Source organism: Nicotiana tomentosiformis, chromosome 5 (assembly GCF_000390325.3).
Source record: "Nicotiana tomentosiformis chromosome 5, ASM39032v3, whole genome shotgun sequence".
Lineage (NCBI taxonomy): Eukaryota > Viridiplantae > Streptophyta > Magnoliopsida > Solanales > Solanaceae > Nicotiana > Nicotiana tomentosiformis.
Genome location: NC_090816.1, coordinates 90224822 through 90239304, shown reverse-complemented (window position 1 = coordinate 90239304; position 14483 = coordinate 90224822). Strand labels below are relative to the sequence as shown.

Here is a 14483-nt window from a genome sequence, read left to right as displayed (position 1 = left end):
TATTTTAATACAATCTCCATAATATATACCGAAATTAGTATCAAATCACCCATATTTAGTTTTAAGCCATGAAATCGCATACCTTAGTGCAAATTAAATCAGCACTCGAAGATGAGAATGAGATGAGAGTGACCAAAACCCAATCAAACGATTGGCGTCCGCTGTACAAAGATTTTCTGAAACTATTAGTAGTAACAGTAAGTAGTACTAATGGTTACTTTTGTCACACGTGAATTTACCCACCTCAGATTTTGTCACCTTGTACATTTGGTAAGTGCAAACAAAAGGAAAACAGATTTTTGTTTTTCTTTTCCTTTTCCTTTCCACTCTTCTTCTCTCACTGTGTGACTTTTAGCTTCTTTCTCCATTCCTTTGGAGGAAGAAAAAAGAGAGACTAAAGAGGGTGTAAATTAAAATTCCAAGAAATGCGGACGGTGCCACTTGGAAGGACAACATGTATAATTGGTACTAATAATAGTCTCAATCTGTTCCTAAATCTGGGTGCTATCAAGATCCCTTTTCACTTTCCTGCTTCCGATTTCAAGGCTTCTCCCAAATCTTTCTCTTCTCTCCCCAGAAGATCAGGTCCAATTCACTTTCCTTTTTCTATCAGTATTTAGTTATAGCTATAGACTGACATATCTACAACACTTGTTTATTTTGGGTTTGTTTTATATGATTTTGACTGTGTTCACTTGTTACTTTAGTTTTATGTGGCTTAGAATACTGAAGGAAATGATCGGATTATAACATGATGTGATTATTGTACACTAGTGGTTTCTGTTTGTTTTTCTTTTTGCTTAAAAAAAAGAAGGAAAAAGTTAGTAGTGCTAAATTATCTAAATGAAAGGTCAAAATTTTAGGATAGATTACTAATTATGGGCAAAGTTCATTAGTTAAAAAATTTGTTAGAGTTGAACTTGCCTAGGTTACTTGTCTATAACAAATTTACTTGTTAACATATCTTTGGCAAGGTTTTTGCTGAATGGATCTGACCCGAGGGTGCAGACTGTTTAAGTCGAACTCGGGGAAGGTAGAATGAGCCAATAATTGGGGGAACCAGAGAAAAGCTTTGCACTGTTGACCTTTCACATTCTATCAAAAGGGAGATTGATTCTCCCTATAAAAATAGTTGAGGAAAAAGGGCCCTTTTGTTGAAGGGCTAACTATTGTAGACGACTCCTTGTCTAGCTTTCCCCGGCCAAATGACTACAGGATCATCCATCCACTCTATCCCACTTCACCATTTCAAACCTTCTCCAGAAGGTTTTTGCGTACCAGCTCTTTCTGTGGAAATCCCTTTACAACCTCCTGGATGTTCATGCTTGCTTTAAGTATCTTCTCATATATCTCGTGAACCTCCCAGTGTTTGTTATAAATTTCTATGGACCAGCATGTATTCAATTGGCAAGGATATAACAATCTTGGACAATAATATCATAGGAGAACTAAGAAATTTGGACTAAAGAGAGCCAGAACTCTTTTATGTTACTGAAATTGGAATTATTCAGCACTTGGCAGTGCTGGAAGATGGAGCCCCCTAAAATTTTGTAGGAGTTTCATAAGCTAAGAATGAAACATAAGAAAATTCAAATTGGGAGTTGTTCTTTGCCAATGTTACAAGTGCCATCCGGTGGCTGACTAATGCTTGGGGTGGGTGGGGGTTGGGGGGGTTGGGTTGGGTTGGGTTGGGTTGATGAATATATGAGTAGCATGCAAACAAAAAGCATCGCCGATTATCCCTGGGGAGGTCTCCAAATGGTGAAGTTAGGCTACAACAAATGTGTAACTATTATGACTATCAAGATGTGGAGCAGTGTCCCTCAGCAGTGATTGAGAGTATTTATAGTATGGTCATGTAATATCCTCTAGCCTTGTCTTTTAATGGGGAAGGATGACTCACTCAATCAAACTCCGCATTTGTTTATATTAGAAATAGAAAGAATCTCTATTTACTTTAAATTGATGCAAGGTAAATCAGGGTTTTGCAATGTATAATGTGTATTTATGTTACAATATGCTCAAATGGTTTTGCCACGTAACTTGGGCTTATCATTCTCTTCTAGAACTAATTGAGTGATTTCTTCTCTTACAGGTCTATGTAGGGCCAGCCAAGTAGCTGAGCTTTTCCCAACGACATCACCTGAGGTTTTTGTAAGGGAAGCCAGGGTAGAGGACTGCTGGGAAGTAGCTGAGACTCACTGTAGCTCCTTCTTCCCTGAATACGCCTTCCCTCTAGATTTTGTGTTGAGAATTGACAGGCTGATTGCTATGCTATTTGGATTCTCCATACCTAATGGATGCAAGAGAACTTGTCTTGTTGCTGTGGTTGGAAGCAGAGATAAAGAGGCTTGCTTAATAGGTACAGAAGAATTGAAACTTGGAGGATTTGACGGTCGATTGAGTCTCAATAAGGGCTATGTAACTGGAATATTGACTGTGGATACTGTAGCTGATTTCCTTCCAAGAAAAGGACCCTTGCGGCAGAGAAGGTCAGTTATGTTTTGGATACTTATCAGAGGGATGGAGATTATTTTAATAAATGGCCTTTCCATAAAATTCTAGTTTTTGGCTAACCATTTTTTGTGAGAAGGTAACATATCCAATATATTAATGAAATCATCAGCACGTCTGTTTGTACTGGAAACCAAAATTTACATCTTGAAATGTTTAAACAAAAAGCAGAAACCAAAAATCCTTGTTCTTCTAAGAGTGAAAACTGATCATCTATACATTCTTGTTTACACCAAAAACTAAAAAGAAGAATACAATTCATCTTGATCTTCTGTGTAAAGCTACTTGCATCTTCAAAACATCTTGAATTTCTCTCTTTCCAACAGCCCACCAAATAGCTGCTGGGACAAACTCTCCATCTGTCTTTGTTAGATGTAGAGCTTCCCCTAGTGTTCCAACTAGACAAAAGTTCATAAGGTCTTCCTGGAATTGTCCATCTAATACTCCATCTTTTGGCTAACCATTATTATCAGATTCACTAAACATATGCTAGAAGTAAACTGTTACTATAATTTACTATTCGATCGGTCTAGGGTCATGATGTATGGAAGATCTCTAAAGCTTTCTAATTGGCCACATTTTGAAAGCACAACATCGGATTAGGCATTAGGTGATCTTTAAATGCTTAATGATTGTAAATTACTGTAGTATTTTCCTCATTTCCTGTATGGAAAGATGGAACCTCAAAACACTGTCTGATATGATGGTCAATACACCGATGCTATTTGGCTATTGAGTAAAGTGATTCTTCCCATTCCATAGTACAAAGGGAGTTTCACAGTCTCCTTTTTGTTCTCTAAAATTCTATTGTTCCTCTCTCCTGATAATCAACCAAATTGCAGCTGGGATAAGAGTCTTGACTTCAACTACTGCTTTCTTGAGTCCCCTCTTGTTCCGACACACAAGAAATTTCCTTCCCTGATCTAGGGATAGACTTGTGAATCCCCAGAATGTTTAGCATTAAACCCCATAACTGTGGAGGAGTGCACTCACTTTGCAACCATTATATTAATAAGTTTCTTCTACCATCACTAATATAATATAAAATCAAACTAGTATCTTAAACTCCATCTCTAATCAAATAGCATCATGTGAAATGAGACAAGGGAGTACATAATACTAACCAACTGTCTCTTTCACAAGAGACAGGGTTTGTATGGCTTCCGTTGTTGGTCGTTTGCCTTAGTTAGAAGTAGAACAAGAGGGTACCGATTACTTGTACTGAAGAAATAAAGGGGATGGATAAAAAACCTGATTAAGAAACAAATACTTGGTAATGGGATGGGGAGGTTAGTCCATCCGCTCTAGTGGAGTGCATTTGTGCACATCCGCTCTTTATGTGCATTTGTGCATCCATATACTTTTTGACATAACATCCACTCAATCAAAAGCTGATGAAACCATTGTAGTTCTTTGCTCAACAGGTTTTGCATTGAACATGATTTCTATCTTATGCAAGACGTTAATAATTTTTACAGGAAAGGAATTGCCTATATATCAAATGTTGCAGTCCGGGAAAGATACCGCCGAAAAGGCATAGCAAAAAAACTTGTAACTAAAGCGGAGGCACAAGCCAGAAGCTGGGGATGCCGTGCAATTGCTTTACATTGTGACACTAGCAACCCTGGAGCCATAAAGTTATATATAGGACAAGGCTTCAGAATCATCAAAGTGCCAGAAGGAGCAAACTGGCCTCAACCAAAGACATCCCCAAATATGCAGTTCAATTTATTGATTAAACTACTGGACATATAAGACAGTTTAGTAAACAATTGGGGGTGTGATACTTGTATATTTATGTGTAATTAAGGGAGCAGTAGCTGTAACTAGTCAAAATTTCTTCTTTACAATGTTTCTGTTGTATAATGCTTGCCAAACCAATGGCAGTTGATTTATTATTAGGAAGCACCCTTATAGTAGCAGTTTTTGCACTCTTTTACACATAATTATCGGACTGAAAGATATAAAGGTTAGTTTTCCATTTTAACTTCCCAATGAGTCTTTTCTTTTCTGAAAAGATCCTATAGTTGCTCATACAATTTGCAAAGTAAATATCACCTCCTTCAAAGACTGTTACTAGTAAACTTAAGCCTCATATTTGTTACTCTAGGAGGCGAAAAGTACTAGCGTTAATCATCTAACTGTTTTTTGCTTTTCCGCTTCACACCTTTCACATTGCAAATGCAAAATTTCTGTGTTTGTCCATGACAATCTGCACATTTTTATGTCCTTGAGGTAAAAAGATGCACCAAACAACTACTGTAAACGAAGTAATCACAAGTATCTCCTGGTACCTATCACACATTTTTATGTTGTTTGCACAGACGGTACAACTTTATTACATACAGCTCTTGATTTGTGAAGGAAATTTTTTCTATTCCAGCATTTCCAAGTTTTGAAAGATTCCAAAAACACATCAGTGGCCCTGTGGTCAGGTTGTCCAAAAGGTTGATGATCATCTAGACAACAGATAAATGCAAAGCGCAACTGCTCATACTCATGCTCCAACAAACTTAGTCAAGGCGGAGGTATCAAGGGCGGTGAACTCATTCACAGCATTAAGCACATCATGAGCAAGTTTTACAGCAGCCTCGTTGCTTGGTGCCTAAAATGATATATAGTCTATATCAGATATTTGTACTCGAAGAAAATTGCAAGAGCTCAAGAAATACTCAAAAGGAATAGTTGTAACCTCAATATTAAGGGGTAGAACAGGGTCATGTAGTGAAAGTCTTAGAAGGAACCACCCGCCATAACCAGAAACTCTAACCTGTCATCAAAACCAAAATAATCTGGGGACTGTTAATCGCAAATATACTTGTGTAGATATCCAGGGATTAGCAGATTACAGCTAATGAACTTCAGACGAACAGCAGGATACATATGATGATTCATCACACATGCAACGACTACCACAACGACTAAACAAATGAAATATGCTGGCCATAAGCAGTTGCTGCTCGGTGTGCTCCAATTTCAAGGAACATAATAATAAATCAATGGTATCAAAAAGAGTAACTTGATTTGCTTCTGCAAGGACGATAACAGCTAAAAGCTTACCCCTTCATAGTTAACAGGTGCTTTTAGAAGCTTAGCATCTGAGTCAACTGTATTCTCAAGCTGCTTCAACACTGCTTCCCCATATACACGGAAGGATCTGGAGGCACAAGCATGTTCCGTAATTTACAGAAACACAATAAGCTCAGCCAAATTAAATTGCAAGGACAAATAGCATACCCTCCTTTAAGATCTGAGTGATTCTGATCGATCTTTAGTCTAAGTTCAACAGCAACAGCTGGTTCTTCGAGACCCTCCACCATGTCAGTCAAGACTTTGCTGCCGCCTCCTTGTCCCGATGTTCTAGCTGATGCAAGCTTATTCAGTAACTTCACCTGCAAGTGAGGAACACGAACAAGATTTAGAAAATTTACTGACAGCAAAAATCTTAGAGCCCAGGGACTAGTTTTGGCAGAAACGTACCATAAGGTATGCACCATCATCAAGCCAATGATTCTCCCTTAGAGCTCCATGCCCACTAGTTTCAATAGCCAAATGTGCTTCCTCACCAACAGAGTTCTGTCAACATTCTACTATTAAGTACAATCTGTCTCAGAGCAACTTAAAGCTTGGCAGCAAAGATTTGATGCATTCAACTCTATCCAAACCCAAATATTAGAAAAGTAAAGTAATGGCAAGAGTCATAAGCCATCTATTTAGGCATACAAGTGCTTCACAGTTTCGAAGCTTGAGGCTGTAGTTTCCTCATGCTGATAACTTCAACAAATTTAAATGTACTATACCAGGCTAAACTCGTTCAGAACAAGATGATTAGTTATCGGAGGATTCCAGTTTATCTCAACACTCAATCCTGAAAGTTGTGATTGTATTGAAGAGAGTGCGCAATTATTAGAAATAAACCCACATGTTAGTGTTTCAGGTTTGCTTTATCACCCCAAGTGACAACAACAAACCCAGTGTAAACTGTAATCCCACAAGTGGGGATTCTGGGGTATCATCCAAGTGAATGAAGTTCAAAAACTTTCCAATAGAAGTATGCAAAGTTTAAATGAAAGCAGTTGATAAGTTGGGTTTTGGCCAACTTATCATTGTCTTATACTAAGTTTTTAACGTCTTAAATTTAAATTTAGAATTATGGCATAAATTGCTTGGTTTCATGAAGAAGAGTGTAGATGGCCGAGGAAGTGGAAATCGCGCAGAAAAGAGGCCAAGAAATGAAGATTTAGATTTTAGAGCTTTGAAGATGAATTTCGAGGAAGCCAAGCTGAAAGCAAGAAGAAAAGAAGAACTGCCGAACGTGAAACAACCCGCAGAACGGAGATCAGAGTCAGTATTAGGCCCAAGTCAACATATTCAGGGAGGCAAGAATGTGGTCCATGATTTTAAGTGTCAGAACATACTCTTTGAAGTTGCAATTATGCTGAGGCAAAATGAAAATGCTCCCGTGAAATGGAGATTCAGAGAGCAGGTTTTTGATCAAATTATTTTGCGGACCACGGTCAAAAGTGCGGACTGCGCTTTCAGGCAGAAGGAAAACTTCAGAAGTTTAGCAAGAGGCATAATGCGGATCGCGGAATAATGTGGGTCTGTGGTTTAGTAGTTCGGAGGGACATTTTTTGGAACTTTATTATTTGTTTTAAATTTTAATTAACCATAAATAGAATGTTTAGGGTTATTTTTAGTATCTTTGAAGCTGGGAAGCTGAGGAACAAGGGTTTGGAGACTTGGGAAGCATGTTAACTTCAACTTTGGAGGAATTCAACATTGTAGTTCGCCATTTTCTATCTAATTCTCTTTACCCATTGATGGTTAGGAACACATGTTTTTAGCTACATTTTGCATTCTAATTGCTGCACTTTAATCGTGTTTGAGCTAAATTGCTAGTACTTTGTACTTATTACGTGTGTTGTGCCTAGTAGGAAGTGATTCCGAGTTGAGAAGTATTGTTGGAGCTAAAATGGATGAATTGGAACTTCGACGTCTGAGTAAAAGTCGAAAGAATTAAATCGGGATCATGTTCGGGATTCGAGGACCATGATGTTAAAAAGTGAAGAAAAATCGGAAGCATAGAGAAATGCGCTACCGCGCCGCGTGGGGCGCCAGACGCGGCAAGAGAAAAGTAGCAGACATGAAAAGAGCACCTCTCTGAAAAGTCCCACTAGTGGGTCGCACAGGGCCTTGCGCCGGGTGACCCGCCAGTGCAAAATGGCGGCTGGTTTTCCCCTTTTCGGGATAAAGAGGGTATCTTGGTCCAGATTTATTCCTACTTGGTATAAATACATTGTAAACACGACTTTGAAGGGGAATTCGACCGAGGAAGCTATTGGAAAGCGGCTGAGGAAAAACACCTGATTTTCATCCGTTTTCTTACAATTGATCGATTCAAGACGAGAGTTTGTATCGTGAAGTTGGTTTGGATGATTTTTATGTTTCTTAACTATTTTATGATAACTTTCTCAATTGTTATGAAGTAGTTCACCTTAAGGTTTGACATGATTTGGTGACTTGATTGTTGTTCATGAATTTACCTCGTGTTTGATTGCTTGAATTGGTTGGAGGAGTTTTAATCTTAGTTGTGATTTTATTCTTTATTTTGTTTAATCGAAAACGAACATCTTATTGAATATTGTTGCAACGTATGCCTTAATTTACTTTGGTGATTCTTTAAAGAAATCAAAAGAGCTTTGCAATTTATCGTTTGAATTAAAATTGAGAAAATTCACAAGAAATGTTGATTGACTTAATTATTAGAAAAGATTTGATTTTGATTGAGATCTGATTTGATTTTATTCTGATTGATTGTAATTTATTTTCCTTCCTAAAATAGTCATAGGATTTGGTGTATAACTACCTTTGCTTAGGGATGTAAGAAATACACAGAAATACAAGAAACCTTTTTTTCTTCTCAAAAATCTACATGGTATCAGAGTCATTGTTGCCTTTTTGAGGTGAGTTATCTCCCTCGCAGCACTAGGGTTCCGTTTTTATCAAAAAGATCGAGTTTTCTCTCTCGTCCGCAACACAAACCCCTTCTGGTTCCGTCGAGACAGATTTGATTTCCGGCGAGGCAGATTAGTTTTGAATAATTTTCTTCAGATTTCCTTCTGATGGAGACATTCAAGGAGACGGTTTCTAAAGAAATCTTGTCTTCAGATGAAATTCAGTTTCTTCATCGCCTCCTAGCCAAACTTGACTCCGCTAATGTTGCCACATCCAATTATGTGCAATCAGGTAATGCTTTTGCTGCTCACCTTAATTCTTGGATTGTTGATTCTGGTGCAAATAGACACATGACAGGCTCTTCTAAAAGCATTCAAAACTATTCTACGTGTCTCAAAGGATATAATGTTAAAATAGCCAATGGTTCTTTAACACCTATCTCTGGAACAGGTTCTATCGTTTGTACTCCCAATATTAAACTATCATCCGTGCTCCATGTCCCTGAGTTCCCTGTCAATCCTTTATCTGTTAGTGCCATCACCAAAGCTCTAAACTGTAAAATCGAGTTCTTTCCCGATCATTGTAATTTTCAGGATCTTCAAACAAGGAAAAGGATTGGCAATGGTAGATTGCATGATGACTTGTATATATTAGATGGAATTCAAAACTTTGGTCAAGCCTTTTTTGGGGAAAGTAAGGATGTCAACCAAGAAATAATACAACGGCATAGACGGTTAGGACACCCATCATTTTTTGTTTCGAAGAGGTTATATCCCGATTTGTTTTTAAGGACTCAATTTAAATCTTTGTTTTGTGATGCGTGTGAATATGCCAAACATACTAGAAACTCTTATCATGTGAGCGATAATAGAAGCACAACTCCGTTTATGACTATTCATTCTGAGGTATGGGGTCCTACACAAACTGTTTCTTTATCTGGTAGTCGATATTTTGTTACTTTCATTGATTGTTGCACTAGGATGACTTGGGTATATTTGTTAAAAGCCAAAAGTGAAGTTTTCTCTTGTTTTCAGTCATTTCATAAGATGATTTGTACTCAGTTTGATGTCAAAACAAAAATCTTGAGAACTGACAATGGCAGCGAATACATGGATAAAAGATTTGGTGCTTATTTGGAGTCCAATGGGATAGTCCATCAGACTAGTTGTCCTTACACTAGTGCACAAAATGGGTCGCTGAAAGAAAAAATAGGCATTTTGTAAGTTAGTTATTATGTAAATAAGTATAGTCCTACATGGAATAGGAGTAGTGTAGGTATTGTGTATTGTTATAAATAGGGGTACTTGTATTTTTTTTTTATAAGGTAAATTGTATTAATCAAAAGGGAGAAAAAACTCCCGCATACAAGAAGTATACAAAAAGTAGAGAATTTACATCAGAACATGATTCTCTACAAATGACGCCCAATCTTCTACACAAGTAGGGGCTATATATGTGCACCAGAAAGCGATCAAAGATAAAAGACTATTCTTAAGATGTGAAAACGGAGACTCAATCCCCTCAAAAACTCTCCTATTTCTCTCTCCCAAGACTAACCACATGAGAGCTAATGGGGCGAACTTCCACGCCTTTTGCTTGCTTCTTCTACGGAAACCGGCCCAGCTATATAGCATTTCCTTTACAGCGTTTGGCATCACCCATTGAACACCAAAAAGATTCAGGATTGCCCTCCATAAACCCCAGGGCAATGCAGCATAAGATGATCAACTTCTTCCCCTGAGCTTTTACACATGTAGCACCAACTAACATGTGTAATTCCTCTCTTCAAAATCACTCCCCTCGCTGCTAGCCATGCAAAGACGCACACCTTTGTGGCGCCTTAGGAATCCAGATCGAGGAGTATGGGAAAGTAGTCTCCTCTCTCACCAACATACTCTGGTAGGACTTTACGATGAACAAACCATCGCCACGCAACCCCCATCTCCAAGAATCATAAGATGGATGGGGCATGTCTTGCCCGTATAGCAGTGCCAACAAATTTTGGAGCTCCGCAATCTCCCAATCTTGCATGTTCCTTCTAAAAGAGAGGTCTCATACTATCCCCCTTCATGCTCCTTGCGAATTTGTTGGACCATCAATTCCTTCTGGTTTGAAACTCTGAAGACGTGGGGGAAAGAGACCATCAGAGTAGCCTCTCCACACCACCTGTGATTCCAAAAGATGATTCTCCTTCCATCTCCCACCTTGTAAGCGATGTTGCCATAGAAAGTTTCCCAGTTCTTCATGATGTTCCTCCACATGCCACACCCGAATGGTGATGTGATTGCCTTGGTCCTCCAACCCCCTTCCGTGGAATCGTACTTTTCTGCTATGACCTCCCTCCATAGAGCATGCTCTTCTACCCCGAATCTCCACAGCCACTTCCCCAGCAAAGCTCTGTTGAATACCCTGAGATCTTTTACTCCAAGTCCACCCCACTTCTTTGGGGAAGTGACTGTCTGCCAATTCACTAGATGAAACTTTCTAGTTCCATCTGCCGCATCCCAAAGAAAATTCCTTTGAAGCCGCTCCAGTTTTTCTGTGGGGTACTTGTATTATAGTTAACATTATCATTAATATAATTTTCCCGTGTATTATTTCTCACATGGTATTAGAGCGTGAGTGAGACACATCCAGAAAAGAAAAAAAAAATTGGACAGTTGTTGTGCGTCAAATCCCGGTGACTTTCTAGGGCTGATTTGCGTCAGATCAGTCTCTGTTGGTGTTGTGCGAAAACCAATACCACCACAGGGTCCCCAAGCCTTCCGCGACCAAACTCCATAAAAGATCTCCGGCAACCGACCTCTCACGCGCCCTCACGCGCGGAACGGTGGTCAGAAATTCCGGCGACTGTTTCTCCACGTGCCAGCGCGTGTGGCCTTTTTCCGGCCAGATTTCGAATTTTTTTCTTCATACAGCTTGTTCGTGAGGCTTTTCCGAGCCTACCATCCAAGTTACACCAAAATCCGACGACTTTTTTATTTTCCGGCGACAATTTCTGATTTTTGCGGCAAAATTATCTAGATTTCGGCTTTCTCTTATGTTATTTGCTGATATTTTTGCTAACCCTCTCTTCCAATCCAACCATGTCTCTCAGACTTGATGCTTTTGGGTCTAAAAACACGGGTTCTGCAAGTTCTGGTATTATGATTACCTCAAAACCTTTAATGGGAAGTTCAACCTGCTTATCTTGGGCTTACCCTCTCTTCCAATCCAACCATGTCTCTCGGACTTGATGTTTTTGGGTCTAAAAACACGGGTTCTGGAAGTTCTGGTATTATGATTACCTCAAAACCTTTAATGGGAAGTTCAAACTGCTTAGCTTGGTCTTCGTCTGTTGAATTGTGGTGTAAAGGTCAAGGTGTTCAACAGCTCAAGATCATTTAACAAAAAAGGCTAACGAAGGAGATGTAAAGGCCAAAGCACTTTGGGAGAAGGTTGATGCTCAGTTATGTTGTATCCTGTGGCGATCTATTGATTCCAAGTTGATGCCCTTGTTCCGTCCATTCCAAACATATTATTTAGTTTGGGAAAAGGCTCGTACTTTATAAACTAATGACGTATCTCATTTCTATGATGTGATATCGCGAATGACAAGCTTGAAGAAACAGGAATTGGATATGTCTACATACTTGGGACAAGTACAGACAGGAAGAATTTGAGAAGTTGATGCCAGTTTATGCTAGCATTGAAAAGCAACAAGAGCAACGACAGAAGATGTTTCTAGTTCTTACACTTACTGGACTTCCTAATGACCTTGATTCAGTACGTGACCAAATTTTGGCTAGTCCGACTGTCCCTAGAGTTGATGAATTATTCTCTCGATTATTTCGCCTTGCTGCAGCACCAAGTCACCAAGTGATCTCATCACAGACACTCGACTCCTCTGTTCTCGCATCCCAGACAGTGGAAAATCGGGCATCTCAAACTATGGAGAATAGACAAGGAGGAGGTTGTTTTGGAAGATCTAGACCCAAGTGTTCTTATTGTTATAAACTTGGACACACTCGTGAAGTGTGCTATTCTTTACATGGTCGACCACCCAAAAATGCTTATGTTGCTCAGACCGAGACTACAGGTAACCAGGGATTTTCTTTATCTGAAGGAGAATATAATGAGTTCCTTCAGTATCGAGCAAGTAAGCAGACATCTCCACAAGTAGCATCGGTTGCTCAGACTGATACTTTTGTCGTTGGTCATTCTTTTGCTTGTGTTTCCTAGTCTAGTACTCTTAGACCATGGGTCATGGACTCAGGCGCTTCTGATCATATCTCTGGTAATAAATCTCTTTTGTCGAATATTGTGTATTCACAGTCTCTTCCCACTGTTACTTTAGCCAATAGGTTTCAAACTAAAGCAAAAGGAGTTAGACAAGCTAATCCCTTATCTTCTGTCACTCTAGATTTCATTCTTTGTCTCTGGCTGTCCTTTTAGTCTTGCATCTGTTAGTCGTTTGACTCGTGCCCTCCATTATAGTATATATTTTATTGATGATTCTTTTATTATGCAGGACCGCAGTACGGGACAGACGATTGGCACAGGGCGTGAATCAGAAGGCCTTTACTACCTTAACTCACTCAATCCCTCCAAAGCATGTCTAGTTACAAATCCTCCGGAGCTAATTCACAGACGATTAGGACATATGAGTTTATCCAAGCTTCAGAAAATGGTGCCTAGTTTGTCTACATTAGATTGTGAGTCGTGTCAGCTTGGGAAACATACTCAAGCCTCCATTCTGCGTAGTGTTGAGAGTCATGCAGAGTCTGTTTTCTCTTTAGTTCATTCTAATATATGGGGTCCTAGTAGAGTCAGTTCAACCTTGGGATTTCGTTATTTTGTTAGTTTCATTGATGATTATTCAAGATGTACTTGGCTTTTCTTAATGAAAGATCGTTCTGAGTTGTTTTCTATATTCCAGAATTTTTGTGCTGAAATCAAAAATCAATTTGGTGTTTCTATTCGCACTTTTCGCAGTGATAATGCCTTAGAATACTTATCCTCTCAGTTTCAGCAGTTTATGACTTCTCAAGGAATTATTCATCAGACATCTTATCCTTATACCCCTCAACAAAATGGGGTTGCAGAGAGAAAGAATAGGCACCTCATTGAGACTGCTCGCACTCTTCTCATTGAATCTCGTGTTCCGTTGCGTTTTAGGGCGATCCAGTTCTCACAACTTGTTATTTGATTAATCAGATGCCTTCATCTCCCATCCAGAATTAGATTCCATATTCAGTATTGTTTCCTCAGTCACCCTTATACTCTCTTCCCCCTCGTGTTTTTGGGAGCACATGTTTCGTTCATAACTTAGCCTCTGGGAAAGATAAGTTAGCTCCTCGTGCTCTCAAGTGTGTCTTCCTTAGTTATTCTCGTGTTCAGAAAGGATATCGTTGTTACTCACCTTGTATTCGTAGGTACCTTATGTCAGTTGACGTCACATTTTTTTAGTCTAAACCTTTTTTTACCTCTTCTGACCACCTTGATATATCTGAGGTCTTACCTATACCGACCTTTGAGGAGTTTACTATAGCTCCTTCACCACCTTCAACAACAGAAGTCTTACCTATACCAACCATTAAGTCTAGTATTGCTCCTATTGCTCCTCCTAGATCCCCAGCCGTTGAGGAGTCTAGTGTTGCTCCTCCTAGATCCCCAGCCACAGGAACACCACTCTTGACTTATCATCGCCGTCCGCGCCCAATGGACCGCACTTAATCCTAATCCCCATTATGTCGGTTTAAGTTATCATCGTCCTGTCATCACCCCATTATGCTTTTATATCTTCTTTGTCCTCTGTTTCTATCCCTAAGTCTACAGGTAAAGCATTGTCTCATCCAGGATGGCAACATGCTATGATTGACGAGATGTCAGCTTTACATACGAGTGGTACTTGGGAGCTTGTTCCTCTTCCTTCAGGTAAATTTATTGTTGGTTGTCGTTGGGTTTATGCAGTCAAGGTTGGTCCGGATGGCAAGGTTGATCGACTTAAGGCCCGTCTTGTTGCCAAGAAA

General features: G+C 39.3%; 2 protein-coding genes across 3 annotated transcripts in view; one reads left to right on the top strand and one right to left on the bottom strand.

Moving 5' to 3' along the window:
- The first annotated feature begins 298 nt into the window (after positions 1-298).
- Positions 299-4501, top strand: LOC104098620 (GCN5-related N-acetyltransferase 4, chloroplastic). Its single transcript, XM_009605405.4, has 3 exons — positions 299-585; positions 2096-2492; positions 3993-4501. The coding sequence occupies exons 1-3, from the start codon at positions 426-428 to the stop codon at positions 4267-4269; spliced, it is 834 nt and encodes a 277-aa protein (XP_009603700.1). The 5' UTR covers positions 299-425; the 3' UTR covers positions 4270-4501.
- Positions 4502-4643: 142 nt separating this feature from the next.
- Positions 4644-14483, bottom strand: part of LOC104098623 (uncharacterized) — a 33600-nt gene continuing 23760 nt past the window's right edge. For both annotated transcript variants that reach the window (XM_009605407.4, XM_009605406.4), the window contains 5 exons: positions 5995-6090; positions 5752-5906; positions 5575-5671; positions 5207-5284; positions 4644-5119 (listed from right to left, as the gene is read on the bottom strand). In XM_009605407.4, the coding sequence (XP_009603702.1) occupies positions 5012-5119; positions 5207-5284; positions 5575-5671; positions 5752-5906; positions 5995-6090 (534 nt within the window). In that variant the 3' untranslated portion in view covers positions 4644-5011. The remainder of the gene's footprint in view (positions 5120-5206; positions 5285-5574; positions 5672-5751; positions 5907-5994; positions 6091-14483) is intronic.

Excerpts from the sequence above, each read along its gene's own strand:
- LOC104098620 (XM_009605405.4), top strand. The coding sequence starts at position 426 with ATGCGGACGGTGCCACTTGGAAGGACAACATGTATAATTGGTACTAAT. Across the intron at positions 586-2,095 it reads TTCTCTCCCCAGAAGATCAG|GTCTATGTAGGGCCAGCCAA; the intron begins GTCCAATTCACT and ends CTTCTCTTACAG. Across the intron at positions 2,493-3,992 it reads GGACCCTTGCGGCAGAGAAG|GAAAGGAATTGCCTATATAT; the intron begins GTCAGTTATGTT and ends TAATTTTTACAG.